Raw genomic sequence first — 15,000 nt, 5'->3', positions numbered from 1 at the left:
ACCCTCGGCTTCGGTCCGCGATTTCTTTTCTTTTTTGGAGGGGGGCCAGGATCTGCTTCGTCTATGTCAGCAGCTTCTGAAAGAAAGAAGTAGTTTTAAGTCAAGACTTAAATAGGATTCAGTTTTGAATTGTTACTCGTGGTGATTGTCTTAAAGGTGCCCAGATTTTTGTTAGCTACTCGCATCAAAAGAAATTGCCACGCCTTTTCGGCTCACGCCAGGAGAGCCAAGCAACAATTTCCTCATTCATTGTCTATACAGTTTGAACGGAGGTGTCATGACTCTCAAAAGCGAGACATAAGGAACCAATTTTAAGAAAGCTAGAAATGAGAATTTGATGATATCAACTCACCTCTACTATTTGCAACCCTTTTGTTCTGTGGATACCGAACTGATAGTCTGCTCGTTTGCCTGTTAAAGGGTTCTGCAGGAAGAAAAAAAAAGAGCGCATTTTATTATTTTAAACTGAGTAGTAATGGCCACTCTTTTTTGAGGAACGTTTCGAGACAAATTTACGATTCCCAACTGACAGAAGGAAGGTATGTTGAACACTGACATATGCATCTAGCAATAAAGACTGATTTGAACTGTACAAAAGACCTTTCTATTTTAAGTTCGACGCCCAAACCGCTCGAAACTACTATGCCTGCACTAGTACATGGTTTTGTAAAGCTTTCTTTTTACAAAAAGGTATTCGATGGAGAGAGATCTGCCTCTAGCTGCAGTAATCTCTAAACAGGCACTATCTATTCAAAGACCTCCGAATTCCCTTGCGTTCCTGTACTGATCCATCGTTTGCCACCCCTCAGCCTTAAAGCCAATCTGGAGCTCGACATTTAGCTAACTGTGACCACATTTTCGTACAATTACTAACCTGGAAAAGCCATTTTCTTGTCTTTCGTAGCTGTACACGAGTTTGGACATTTGGTAATGTTTTCCCAGGTTTCTGGAATACACAACGAAACATTCGTTTCATGAGCTTTTGTTCTATCAGGTTTACCTCTTTCTGGCTCATCTCGCATGTTATTTGAAAGGAAAACATGTCTTGTCACGCAGTGTTGATGTGGAGAAGCGATTGGCTAGTATTACGACAACAAAGTTTCACCAGTGGACTGTAGAACAATAGCTAGACTGCTACCAAAGGATTCTGCTTCGAAGATGTATTAAAGTGATATCTTAAAATTAACGCTACTTGACTACTTAGTATGTACCTTGATCAACACCATGGCATGCTCTCTGGTCACGTGTTGCTACTGGAGTTGCATGGTGTAGTACACTTCTGGGATCTTCTGCAAGTGGTGGAAAGAAACATGTCAGTTGCTGCGGAAACTGCTGACCATTTGCATGATGAAATTACAATCTCCTTTTATACAATTGCGAGAATACCACCATTGAACAATTCACTCCTCGTGTATGAAAAATATATGTGAATACATCCTAACAATTTAGCTTGATTGGAATCAAAATATTTCGACTGAACTGCTCAGCCTTCATCGGTCTGTTTGAATAGGAGTGGTTACACAGCACTCAAATAAACATCAAAGTGATTTTCATCAATTTGGATGCTTAAAATAAATTATGTGATTTATTTTATTTTGAATTATCTAGTTCAGTGATTGGTAGAAATTCTCTCAGGCGCCGCTAAAATTGAATTAACTGTAATATCTTGCATTTATTTTACTGCCAGCGCTTCGTATCAGCGGTGTCCATTTGAATTCGCTAAAGTGGTTGAACAAGACTACAAAACGTTCTGTTTCACGTTTAGATGATAGACTTACCAAACGCATAATCTTGAAAAGGGGGTCTACAAATCGCCTCCTGGCTGTATTGCAGGGGAGGGGAGGGTGGTGAGGAACTATAAGCAGAATCAACTGATGCCGGCGACAGCGCAGCCTCGTCCATCAGGCCTGCGGACAGCAGAATGGCAGCTGCCAAGTCTGTTTCATCTATGGAAATGCAGATGAAATGCAATTTAATTAGTTCCCAGGGCCCCTTTTCTTCCCGAACGACTCGGATCACTTGAAGGAAAACTTTGAACATGACCAAACCACACAGCCTACGAAAACAAACGTGTTTATTAAACGAGAGTCAAAATACTTGTGCCTTCGCATTTCACATTGTGATTAATTTGTAGACCTGTTTATGTATTTACTCGCGTCACACATCTTTACTATATCTTTCAGAACCCTTATCAATTTTTTGTGTTCGGAAATCGAGCTATTTCTTGCTTGGTTTAAACAGCTAAAACTGACTTTCCAGATTGGCCTTTTTCAGGTAGTTGAAACTGGGTGAATGATAACCCACGGGGAATAACTTCTTTCATAAGCTAATGCTAATTAATAAATTCTCAATCGGTCGCATTGCGATTCTAACGTTCTAATTGGCTCCCAAAATCTCGATTTTTCGGTGCTCATATACACGTACAATAAGATCACGTCAAGCGCTTGCGAAGATGAAAAATTTGGGCCAATCAGTTGAAAGCTAGAGGACAAAATAACAGAACTATGACGCATACTAAAACAATTCAGGAATTAATTAAAAGCCTTAGGACTTCCTTGTTATTTTTAGAACGCTTTCAATAATTGTTCGCATTTTCTACGAATAAGTGATTTCAAATGGCATTGCGCAACAGTCTATCGTACGACTCCCTTAGACTGCGGTTTGATGACTCGTGGATACTCGAAATAAATTGGAGTGCTCAGAACTTGCGGTTTTATGCAAAAACCGGTCCTGCTTCACTGCTAGAACTCAAATTGTCAAAATGGAGCATTCTCGCAATTAACGTAAAACAGATTGTAATGTTAACTGTGGTACCCCTTCCACTTAAAAGACTTTTCTCCATAGGGAGATACACTTAAATTGAATGTCAGAAGAGGTCATATCTGACAAAAAAATAGTAAAGCGACCTTGTGAACACATCGTAGCGAAAGAGTAAAATTATACAGATAAATACTTAGCATACATCCAAATGATTGCACTTGACGAAATAACATAATTATTCAAACTCATCCCCGTTTTAAATAAATAATAATAACGGATCTTGCGCTTTGGAAGTCGAGCCTTAGTGCTTTCTCAGCAAGTGTACATGAATATTTTAATATATACATTTTTTTACCTGTTTTTGAATTTCTTGAAAGGCCGTGTTCCGTAGTTATGGCCTGAGATTGCATCCCCGTGGTCTGTGGCTGCATTTGATTCAGTTTTGTGTGAAGTGAATCGCACAGCCGCTTTCGTTCATGATACTCCTCGAGACACACTTTGTCCTCTAAATAGTCTTGGATCTAAACACGACATTGAGACAAAATTAGAAAGTTATTTGAGTTGCATTTATGTTAAAAATGAAAATATTCTGGGAGGATGGTTTCGGGTACTTTTCCCACTTTTTGAATACCCTGGACGCTCCTTTACGGAATGAAATGCAAAAAATTGAGTTAATTTACGTCCTGTTTTAAAAGAAAATAATTGTCGACCACTATCATTAGTAGATCAGTGATGTCAACAATAAGTCGATCGTGACTCGATTAAGACGGTTTTTGAAATGTCTGTACAATTTTCAGGAATAAAATTAAGATATTCCGTGTCGGCAGACTAAAATAGAACCTGACGGAATATTTAAATAGTCCGCGGTAAAAACCCCGATCACAGTTTGCCTATGTATCCTAAGACATTTCTTCATTTTTAGCAAATTAATTAGAAGCCAGAAACTTAAATACAATCGTGCAATAATTCATATCATTGTCTCTAATAGTCAAATTGCAACTGAACCGAACCTCGCTTTTGCTAATTATATCTCGATGCAAATTCTGTAAAAAGCTTGGTATCCTTGAGTCGCTCCAAATTTCTGGTTTTAAACTGTCTGCTTCATTCTGTCCGCCCCCGAGATTCCGTAAAGGCGGCAGTGTACCCACCCATTTCAATAAGAGCATGTTCGATAGCTTTAGAATCCCTCTTAGTGAAATATATTTTTCGACTCAAAATTCACTTACGTTAGCACGGGCCAATTTCTCCGTGTTCCTTTGAGCAGGTGAAAAATCCATGTTTGATTCGGACATCAACTTATGCTCAATAGTCTTCTATAATTCCTTATCACTTGAGTACGGACTAAACCTATCTCCAACCTTGCTCTATCCTTTTCGTTCTGCAGAGTTTCGCAACCTTCGCGTGATTTTATATGCCTTGTTTACCAAATGACGTCAATTGTTGACGTCAAGCACGCAAAGATGTCAAGAGGGCTCACGAGGGCGCAAGACATGCAAGTTACTCATTTCAGTTTCGCTTATTTCAGGTCAGATGACTGAAAATAATCAGTTCTTCGATAAAGTTCAGCTGGCAAACAACGTAACGATGTTTACTGTTAACAAACGTTAATGTCAAATTTATTTTGATATTCAAATTTATCAAACCGCTGAAGAAAAGAAGTCATTCTTGCATTAAACATTTGTAACAATTGGTGACGTCACGCGAATTATTGCTACAAGTTAAAAAATTGCTTAGTAATAATGTATATCTATGTATATGTCATTTTTTTTCTTCAAAGATTCTTCGATTATCTGAACATCGCTACATTTTGAAGAGTCTGTGCTCACGTTTTTTTAATATTTTCATAGATTCTCAATATGAGCGTTACTTTGTTTATAAAGATTATAAATGATTTCCCTTTTAATGTTTTCAAGTGTTAAAAGATGTCAACGCTTCTTCTTAAGTGCCTTTTTTCGTTGACGCTGTCGTTGAGTAACGGAAAATAACGAAGTTCAGGCGACCGGGAAAAATTCGGTTCTCGGGTCGTCTCGAATTTTCCGGTCGCTTAAATTTAGCAACAAATTAAACGAGCTTAAAATAGACCGGCTTTAATCTAGTAACACCTGCGTCGTTCAAACTTTTATAAAAGATTCGTTCCAAATTTCTTAATCATAATTCACGAGACTATCAATCTGTCGGTATCATACCGACGAAACCGTCGGTCGGTCGGTATCATATCGAAGAAACCATCGGTCGTAGAGGATCTGAGGAAAAAGACCAGCGATCGAAATTGAAAGGTATGTACGCTCTTTTCCGAGGTTGCTTAAAAGGTAGGGAAGGGTTCAAATTTCAAGGCGTCTATGAAGCAATTCTGAGCACCACAGCAAACACATGCATCGAGAACAGCAACGCCCATATTTCCATGAATCACTCCAAAGATCGATCGGGAATATAAATAAAATGACAGCCATCATTGCATCATCCAGCCTCCAGAGACTCAGTAAAAGGTGGAATGACAAACAATAAAAAGGTAATGAGATTTTTAACGTAACGTAATCGTCGCCTTGTTGGGGATGAAAAACAATAATAATAATATCAACTTTATTCATTTAATTCAATGAAAGGGAAGGATACCAGAGGTTATCCCTATCGAGGGTATCCACCCGCAGCCGGTTGTAATTGACCGAGAGTCGACTTTGATGAGGGAGGAAAATCGGGAGTACCCGGAGAAAAACCCTCGGAGTCAGATTGAGATCGATCGAAACTAAGCCGATGGACGACCCGAGGCCAGGGGCCCGTTTCTCGAAAGTCCCGAAACTTTACGGGCCATTTTCGGGTGTCACAATTCCGTTTGTATCTCAAGAACGGAGAGGATTTAAGTCGTCAAACTTCACAGTCATTTTTCTTTTTGTCACCTTGAAAACAGGTTAAAAGATCGGCTTTCCAAAACAAGCGGTTGGCAGTTTCACAAATGGCTTTCCGGACTAGAAAAGTTTTCGGGACTTTCGAGAAACGGGCCTCAGGTTTGAACCCGGGTCACAGAGGTGGGAGGCGCGGTTGAAAACCGCTAAACCACCCTGACATCCCCCCTTAATGGTTTCTTATCGGTTTCTTATCTTTGTACATTGCAGCATTGTCACCTCGGTCTAAAGAGTCATCTTAAGTGGTGCAAACCATTTGTTACAAAATATCGCTATATGCGGAAAATCAGACTTAGCAGGAAAACAACATTTTTTTTACGATCTTTCAGTTTCCGTTGTAACTGTTTATTGTTTCTTTTCTCTAGGCTAGTCGGTCAAGCCGACTTTCAATTATTCCAAATGGAAAAATATTCCTTCGAAAGTGACACGTTTTACCTACTGAGCAAATTTTAGCTCATACCAGCGTCGTTGTTTGACACCGTCAGTTGGAAAGTCTACCAATGTTGGAACAATATTAGCCATCGTTAGGATCCATGGTTGTTACAATTTTGGTTACCTTTGTTTTGCACCTTCCCGACGTAGAAAGAACAAAGTTTGGCTAATTGGGGTCAGTTCAAATGGAAAGAGATCTATGTTCGTGATGAAAAGCTAGCAAAAACCCACTTCACTCTCACCACCCCCTTCAACATACAGTTGTGTACTCAGAGGCAAGGTCTCGGCTTTGAGTAAGAAAGCAAGAAGTTATGTGATGGACTCAAATGGTAACAAGACACGAGATAATGTTTGGCTCGGCCTCGGAATTCCATGGACAACAGACCGACCTTCAACCCGGCAAAAACCATAAAACCATAGGTAGGTAGGTAACTTTATTTCAACTCGGGTTGATGAGGCTGATTAGGCCCCTAACAATACAGTCATGCATGGATGTCTGCTTGCACAATTGTCTTAAACTGTCACTTATCCTAGGCTTTTTAAGTCAAGATGCGTCAAAGGTCACTTACATCTACATCATCCAGCACTCTGCTTAGGTGGCCTCATACACCGTAAGCCTTTTTAGAGACGTCACTGCTGAGCCGGACACCTTGAACTACATCCCCTACTCTTATCAAATAGTGTGAGGGTTCTTTAACGTCCCACAGGGAATTTATGAACATAGAAAGTATTTGTGAGACGGGGCCTACGGTGCATAGAAAGGATCCGAGAAGACTTGAAAGTCTAATCATTTGCAGACGTGAACACGCGATAGGCAAATTCACCACTCTATCAAAAACCATACTTTTGAATGGCACATGACGTTCAAAACAATTCTGAAAAGCGACCGTATCCCGCTTGTCGTCGAGAAACGTTATGATAACGTCCACGAGTAGTGAACACGTCTCAATAATCGGCAGTTTGGTATAGGTGATACAGTGTGATCACCACATGTGGTAGACGACAACAATAGTCGTCTTATTAGCCTTATTCGTTTATCAGCACTGGCAAAAATTGGTACATTACACTTTTGTAATCGGTGTGTCTAAAGATTGTAAACCATCTTTGGGGCGGGTGAGAAAGCGGTCTTCGCCGTCCCCGTTTGTACTTAAACAGCCGGGAAAAACCTTCCATTGATATTCAGTGCCATTGTCTTACGAATGTAGGTCAGTGATGCGGCACGATGTCGGCAAAGAACGGCTTTGATGATGTATTCCAAGGACCAAAAGCAATCTGACATCGACGTATATAATGAAATGAGGCGTGGACTAGCTGTTAGCCCATGGACTAGATTTACAAGAAGAGAAACAGAGCCACTTGTAACTGCCGGTTTACCTCATATTGTAATCTTCAAACTTCTTTTGATAATCGATTTTTTTCAACTTCCATCTACAGTCGTCGTTATGCAGCTATAAATAAGCCTCTACTGGCTTGGCATATTAATAAGAACTCTGGATAACAAGAAACGTGTCACCCAAAATGTTCTTCGTTGCTAAGCTAAATCTCTTCATCTATGGCAAACATGTTTTGCCGTTTCTCCCTTAACTTTAAGCACATTAATGGCCTAAAATGATTTTGAACATTCCTTTCACGTTTTGCCAAGAAATGTGTATGAAAATGACAGTCATTTGTTCCAATGGCTGGGCCAGTGAGAGACCCAGGTCTCTCACTTGCTCGGATGAAAAACACTTCTGTTTATTCAAGCGAAAGTACGTCATCTGAACTTTTGTCTTAAAATCTCTTCAAAAACAAGAGGTTTGAATCAATCAAGTAGTTAATATCATGTAACCTCCCACGCATTCCTTTCCTAAGAAGCCAGAAAGCTTGACACTTGAAATTTACGGAAATTTTCCAAGGTTAACTATTCAGAACATGCTTATGCAATTTCCGATGAGCAAATCTGAAAAGTTAAAAATCTCTTTTCAACCAAACTAAATTCATCACACACATGTGTCACGCGTATAAATTCATTTTAAATTCCTCAGTGTCAGCCCTTTCTTGACGGGTCTTTCCTCGTCGGAGTCTTTTATGAATTCTTGTAATAACTATTGATTAAGGATGCGTGCGATTGACCTTATTCCAGAATAGGAATACACGGAATAGTTAGAAATCCTTCCTTTTTATGGAGATTCACATTTTAATGCACAAACACCTGGTAAAATGTTATTTTAAACACATCTTTGTCATCCTTGTTGCTTCAAAACGCCACACATAACGTTTTAAATCATCACTCCACGTATAGGGTCAATCGAACGCAGGCTAAATGAAGAGATTTTATTTACCGATGGTGGCTCGGGGATAATCGGAAAAATCCGAATTCTCCTTCGCCGGAGTCGAACTTGAGCTAATGGCAACACGCGGAAACTAGCCGGGATCTAAATTGCCGACGTTCCATTTTTTGTTTTGTTCAGCACACTGAAATCAATCTACTTGAACTGGCAAATACATACAAATATCTCCGAATCCTAAACCGTTTTTTACTGTATCTTATTGAAGAGGGCGCAAACAGCGGAAATATAATATTATTGGCGTCACGTGTTGTTTGCATTCTCTATAGCCTTTATATAGGCTCTCTCTCTATGCCGCAGTTCGTTTGTCCCAGTGGCGCCTGAACAGATTTTTCATTTTACCAGCCCTTCGGAAGGAATAGGTTCATTTTTGCTCTTAAAACGTCCACAAATTATCAGAAATATTTATACTTCAATAATAGACCTTATGCATGATGACGTCTGACTATTTTTTTTTTTTTTTGACATGATGATTCTCATGATGACGTCTGACTAGCTAATTTCACCACCAAGCCTCGTTTGCACAAAATTATTCACATAATCTTGACGACCTGGGGCCGGTTGCTTGAAGCCTGGTTAGCCGGCGCTAACCGTTGGTTAAGAAGTATCAAAACCTATAGGTTTCTATGGTATTTAACGCTGGTTAGCGCTAACCATGCTTCAAGCAACCGGTCCCTGGTCGTCAAGATTAACCTAACATTTGTTATCCCGCAATGGGCCTTATGCGTGATGGCGTGTAACTAACTAATTTCACCACTAAGCCTCGAATTCAAAAATCACACTTGTAAATTTCCTGAAGTCTTTCCGTAGCCACGCTTAGCTATAAGAATTGGCAGGGAATCTGTAAAGTATTTTCACATTCCCTATAATACAATTTCTTTGCCTCCCCCCCTCCCCCCAAATTTTGCACATACGTAGATGGGCTCCTGATACGTACCATTGTTTTCAAATGATCTTGTAACACTGCATACTTCCAAGAGCATTTGAAAACAATGCTTTTTGGGGGGCAAACAAAGTGTACTTATGTGGAACGTGAAAATGGCCAATTTGGAATAGACGAGATGGACATTTCCTCTTTCACTTCAGTTACATGAAGGTAACTCCATACTTAATTTCAAAAAGCACGCTATTAAGTTCCAAGATTTTTTCAAGACCACAAAGGTAGAGAAGGTTGAACCTGGACCATAAGCGAATAAATACTTGACCGTGGAAGCAAGCCGATGAGCAAGTGCGAGTTTTCATAATATTTAAATAGATACTATCGATATGACACTTCCGTGGACAAGGGCTTTTTTCAGCCCACTTCACGGACCGCTGATTTCAGTCTGCGGTTAAACAAATTCTGATCATGTGATAACATTTTTTGTGGCTCTGCGGTTTGGAAAATACCGATCTCGTGACGCTATTTACTGTTGTTCTCCCCAAAGAGAAAAGCGCAAAACGATGTTGACGGCGAGTAACACCGACCGAAGCTATTACGGGTAACCCAGGAAAAGCCTTGTCCGAGGAAATAAGCAGGTGGAAACTTTTCTTCAAGTTTTTTTTTTCTTTTCTTGGCCGTGGGAAGAACGAAGGGCTAGCGCCACGTGATCGGCATTTTCGAAGAGCCACAAAAAATGTTATCACGTGATCAGAATTTTTCAACCGCACGCTGAATCAACGGTCCGTGAAGTGGGCTTCGGCAACGTGGGCTAAGTTAAAATTCGACAACGACAACAATATTATTGTTTGAAAGAACCAAAATGATTGTGCTGCACGTGGCGGCACCCATTTTTGAACATTTCACTCGCGTACTCGTCAAAACTTCTACGTGAAATGACCAAATTTAAGGTTTTGACGACAACGTGGACAAACTACAGTGAATCTTTCAGGCTCACTCTTTACTTCAAGTCCGCCCGTATCAATCCAATCTTTCTATTGTTTTTGTTCTAAACCTCTCTTCTGATTGAAATTCATCTGCCAGGTTCTTTCCCTAGAACCTCCAGAGACTGGAATAAACTCCCTGCTGAAGTAGCTACTACTCATGATCAGTCGTTCATGGGGTTGAAGGAGAAAGTTTCTGCTCTCTTGTGAACTAACCCAGTCTTATATGCATATTGCATTTATATGTATTTTATAATTATATTTTATTCATGTAGTATAACTTAATGTAATTTGTAATATAGTTGGTGTGATGCCTCACCGGTCTTACCAACTCAATAAAGGTGAAAGTGAAGAACACTTGGCCCACTGTATGCTCTACTCTTTGCCCAATTGTTCATTGTCTTTATTATTTTAATGACTCGAAACGTCAAAGGTGCTTCTCGTGCTACTGATACAGAGCATAATTACTCACGTCCTTGTTCAAAAGTATTCAAGGTGTTTGACATGATTTGGCTGCCTTCCAGTCAATTTAGTCAAGAGGGCGGAGTTTTGTGTTATTATGACAGACGTGGGATTCCCAGAACTGCTTAAAAAGGTGCTTAATATTCTCATCACGTCCTTGCATGATTCTAAGAAATACCCAGCATGTTTTCTGAAATTTCGATTTCAATTATTCATGCTGAACGAAGCAAAAGCTATATTTGGAAATTTAAGGAGAGTCTACATCTCGATCAAAACTTTTCAAAAGGCCAGTGAATTTTGGATGGTGGAAATTCCGGGTTCTTTACAAATTACTGGGTGGCGATCGCTGTCATCCCTCAAATTAAAACTTATCTCCAAAACGGTGGACCCTGTCTTTCAGTTCCTTTCATGCTAAGATGGAAAACATACTTGGAGATCTGGTCCCTTTTGGAATATGAGCTCTTGTCACGATTCTTGGAACAGGTGCTGGTTAGGCGATAACATTATATTTATAGCAACAACACGTTTATAAACCAGCCAATCAAATATCAAGAAAGGGACATGCGCACTAAACTCTGTTACGGAGAATTCGGGGTCCCATTTTGTGGACGTGATGCAAGAAGTAACCCTTGACACATACTAGGCTGTAATTGGTTGGTTTGTGTAAGTACTTCCCCCGCACCCTTAAAAACAAGTAAATATTACGTCAATCGTAACAAAATATGCATATTCATTCCGTCCCGAACCAATGAGATTCGACAACGATGAATAATGTGATATTTTTAGGGCGATAAACAGTCCCATTCCTAAAAGCCGAATACTAAAGCCCGTTTGCTTTTCTATTGTGCGTCAGTTGTCGTTGTTGAAGGAGAGAGTTGAGTTGTTTGTTCCTCACGAGTCGAGACGAATATTTTTAACGAATAGATTTTAAACGGTAAGTTTTTCATTTCTTGGTCTTCCCGAAGAAGCTTCTCTTCGTTCTGCCGAAGAGTCTGTTCGATTTTGTTTGAATTTCTTCCTCGCTTTCAAAGAATTCTCAATTTGGGTTAAAACTTCCGCATTCGGAAGGACAGCATTTTCCCTTCAAAGAAAAGGTTTTCAATTGCTTTGAACTTATCTAGCGGATTTCTTATTCTCGCAGAGAAGACATACAAGATGCCCGAGCTTAATATGTTTCATGGAATTTCTCTTGCTCAACAAGTTGAGGTAAGTGTTAAAGCCTCGTGCTACAGTTGATTTCGCTTCAGCACTGTTCGCATTTTCACACCTTGAGTGTTAAATTTTTAATGGGCATACACGCACAGAATTTTGGCATTGTTAGACTAATATTTTTGTTATTCACAGTCTTGATAGGATTTAAGTTAAAGTCACAACACAGAGATCGAAGGGCACACGAGGAATAGACACCCACGCGAACTTTAGTTCACGACTCGTATGTATACTAATTGACATTCTTCGCTATTCGTTTTCACAGGCGTTCTATCAGTTGAGTATGCTACAAGCCGCAAACCAGTCCAGGGTCCCAGAAGCGACCCCAGTTCCTGGATATGAGCGTCTCCCCACGCAGCTCACGAGTCTGGATATTGCATCAGGTACGGAAAACATAGAAATCGTACAACAATCCGAGTTGATGCGGTCCGACTTTTGTGCCTGCTCCATCGTATCAATCTTAAGACGAAAAATCTGTTCATGGGTTTCACTTTCGATGAATATGGGCGCACTTGCGACAGAAGGAAACGAACATTTCAGTTTCACTCTTATTAACATCCTGTGTTCGTTTTTTCTTGCAGCTTTCGATTTACCCCAAGGAAGATCGTACATGGATGAACTGATGTTTCCAGAAACAGTCGAAGAATTATTCAATGGCGAAAAATTTAATGGCAAACAGGCGTTGTACAATTTCGTGCAAAATGGTAAGGGTGTGTTTTCTTTCTTGGATTTCTAGGTGTCATGAAAGCTGTCTTTGTGAAAACAGCACTGTCATTTGAGTTAATTATGCTAATATTTAGTTTCGAAACTTTGCACGTGATGAACGCATGTCAAAATCGCCCAGTGGGTACACAATTAATTATACTTGGTTGTCACAGGTCCAATTTCATTTTTCTTCATCAATATTCATAATGTTCAGAAATTGTTGTGGGAGTGAAGGTTCTTAAGACTTCCTCAGTTACTGAATGTTGCTGATTAATTAATTAATTAATATTCTGTTTCTATCAGCAGATGGAGATCAGCTTCCAGATTTAGACTTGTCTGTGTTTGATGAACTTTCAGAGGAACTCGTCAATGAACCATTTCCTACTGGCATGATGCCACTAACTGTGAAGGAGGAGGTTAAGTCTCCAGCGTCCTGTGATTCCCACTCTGTGTTTAGCTACGGTTCCTCCAGTCCTCCATACAGTCCATCCATCAGTGAAGCCAGCTCCCAGGCTTACAGCATTGATGAAGGCTTCCAGAGCGACTTTGAAGGTTGGTGAAACATTAATCTAAAATCAGTTCTCTTATCTGTTGCTGCAGACCGATCTTTTTGTGGGTTTGTGTTATCTCATCTTATGTCTTGCTTATCTACGTTATGTCCTTCTTTGTTGTAGAATTCTTGGACACCATGAGTGCTGGAGGTTCACCTTTGCCAGTACCTGAAAAAGAGGACAAGAAACCACTGATCAAAAAAGGTAAGGTGGTCATTATACTTTGCATGACAAAGTGCTTTCACGTTTTTCATTGTGGTTGGCCTGCAGTTTTTTTAACCTCTAGAATCATTCTATATGTTGGACTACACTTTGAGGCCTAGGTTCTATTGGTTTGTTTCTGGATATTAACATAACTTAAATGTGTTTATTTTAGAATCATCAGATGTCACACCACCCAAACAAAGAAAGAAGCGTGGACCAAAGCCTCCTGTTAAATATCGAGGTATGTGATATTGTTACGCTGTTACACTTGTGTGATTGTCTACTTTTTATGGTCAGCTTTGTTTCATTTGTGGCTGTTTGCTGATAATTTATACCTTCCTTTGTTTAGGTGATGGGCCAATCCAGCTGTGGCAGTTCCTTCTGGAGCTCATTATCGATCCTGCATCCACACACCTAATCAAGTGGACATATGATGAGGACTACGAGTTCAAAATCCTGCAACCCTCAACAGTGGCAAAAATGTGGGGAAAGAAGAAAAATAAGCCAACCATGAATTATGAGAAGCTCAGCCGTGGACTGAGGTACTACTATGGAAAGAATGTCATTGAGAAGGTTCATGGCAAAAGATATGTGTACCAATTCATGTGCAACATTCCCAAGATACTAGGGTATGATCCCATGATGAAAAATGAAGACAACTGTGAAGAGTCTGTCTGTGGAGAACCAGTTTTGTCGCCTGATGTTGATGATCTGCTCAACTTGTCTACTGTCGAAGACGGTTTTGTAGCTGGGTCCCTTGACTTCAGTGCACTTTGCTAGTTTTTCCTGTTTTCTTTGTTGATAACCAAATCCAGTTGTGTTACTTCGGTGACGATTTTGTAGCTTGTATCAAGCAGTTCAATGACAGTCAGTCATTTTTATGAATCATATTGATTCGATCCTATTTCAAGATTTTAAAGAGAAAACTGTGCTAGTTCCAGATATAGATATGTGTCAGTTGTAGTGTCGCTTAAGATTGCCTTATATCGCATACTGTGTATGCTAAGCCAATTCAGTCTCTTATCAAAAGGACTAGTTATTATTGTTACTCATAGTTCAAAAGTTGTAGATTTTTAGAAAAGGCATTTGATTGAAATAACGTTATTCACCAAACGGCTGTTTAAAAAAAAAATGTAATGGTTATTATTCTTAAATGAAGAGATTACAAGTTCTTGCCCTTTTCTTTTATGTTTCAAACACCAAAGGTTTAAGAGATAATCACTCCAGTTAGAAAAAATATTATTATTTAAGAAGAGATTACAAGTTCTTGCCCTTTTCTTTTATGTTTCAAACACCAAAGGTTTAAGAGATAATCACTCCAGTTAGAAAAAATATTATTATTTAAGATAAGTTGGTTTTGGGATTTTTACCTTGTATTAAGTTCATGGTCAAAAAAAAAAAGGTTAATGGTCAAGTATTTTGCAGGAGATACGAACTGTTGCCTTTGATTTGAAAATTCCCATGGTGTTACTGTACATGACTCTAGATACAAAAAGTACTAAGTTACAAAAATGTGCTTACCAAGATTAGATTATAGTTATAAGTGATATGTGTCACTTTTTATTGTTAAGCAAGTCTTTTGAGAAT

The 15,000-nt window shown here is 39.4% G+C and overlaps 2 protein-coding genes and 1 long non-coding RNA gene across 7 annotated transcripts in view; 2 read left to right on the top strand and 1 right to left on the bottom strand.

Annotated features, from left to right (window-relative positions):
* The window catches only part of LOC138028976 (uncharacterized), a 6,796-nt gene extending 2,653 nt beyond the window's left edge, over positions 1-4,143 (bottom strand). Inside the window, exons 1-7 of one of the 2 annotated variants that reach the window (XM_068876632.1) lie at positions 3,987-4,136; positions 3,116-3,281; positions 1,779-1,946; positions 1,212-1,289; positions 875-946; positions 353-424; positions 1-76 (exon numbers count right to left, since the gene is read on the bottom strand). The exon at positions 1-76 is cut by the window's left edge and continues 11 nt beyond it. In XM_068876632.1, coding sequence (XP_068732733.1) covers positions 1-76; positions 353-424; positions 875-946; positions 1,212-1,289; positions 1,779-1,946; positions 3,116-3,281; positions 3,987-4,052 — 698 coding nt within the window. In that variant the 5' untranslated portion in view covers positions 4,053-4,136. Of the gene's footprint in view, positions 77-352; positions 425-874; positions 947-1,211; positions 1,290-1,778; positions 1,947-3,115; positions 3,282-3,986 lie in introns of both variants that reach the window. The other variant, XM_068876633.1, reaches the window with a different exon arrangement.
* A 767-nt stretch (positions 4,144-4,910) lies between these two features.
* LOC138029693 (uncharacterized) lies at positions 4,911-8,665 on the top strand. Its single transcript, XR_011127916.1, has 3 exons — positions 4,911-5,269; positions 6,026-6,512; positions 7,298-8,665. It is a non-coding gene; the product is annotated as an uncharacterized lncRNA (long non-coding RNA).
* A 2,888-nt stretch (positions 8,666-11,553) lies between these two features.
* LOC138029692 (protein C-ets-2-like) overlaps positions 11,554-15,000 on the top strand; it is a 3,672-nt gene continuing 225 nt past the window's right edge. The window contains exons 1-9 of one of the 4 annotated variants that reach the window (XR_011127915.1): positions 11,554-11,678; positions 11,886-11,950; positions 12,219-12,336; positions 12,535-12,657; positions 12,965-13,210; positions 13,333-13,413; positions 13,586-13,654; positions 13,763-14,618; positions 14,714-15,000. The exon at positions 14,714-15,000 is cut by the window's right edge and continues 225 nt beyond it. Coding sequence is in view for 2 of the 4 variants with exons in the window: in XM_068877436.1 (XP_068733537.1) it covers positions 11,900-11,950; positions 12,219-12,336; positions 12,535-12,657; positions 12,962-13,210; positions 13,333-13,413; positions 13,586-13,654; positions 13,763-14,193 (1,122 nt within the window). In the remaining 2 variants the exon portion in view is untranslated. Of the gene's footprint in view, positions 11,679-11,885; positions 11,951-12,218; positions 12,337-12,534; positions 12,658-12,961; positions 13,211-13,332; positions 13,414-13,585; positions 13,655-13,762 lie in introns of all 4 variants that reach the window. The other 3 variants (XR_011127914.1, XM_068877437.1, XM_068877436.1) reach the window with 3 other exon arrangements.

Source organism: Montipora capricornis, chromosome 13 (genome assembly GCF_036669925.1).
Source record: "Montipora capricornis isolate CH-2021 chromosome 13, ASM3666992v2, whole genome shotgun sequence".
Lineage (NCBI taxonomy): Eukaryota > Metazoa > Cnidaria > Anthozoa > Scleractinia > Acroporidae > Montipora > Montipora capricornis.
The sequence above is the reverse complement of the archived record's forward strand: the minus strand, read 5'-3'. Positions and strand labels throughout refer to the sequence as shown.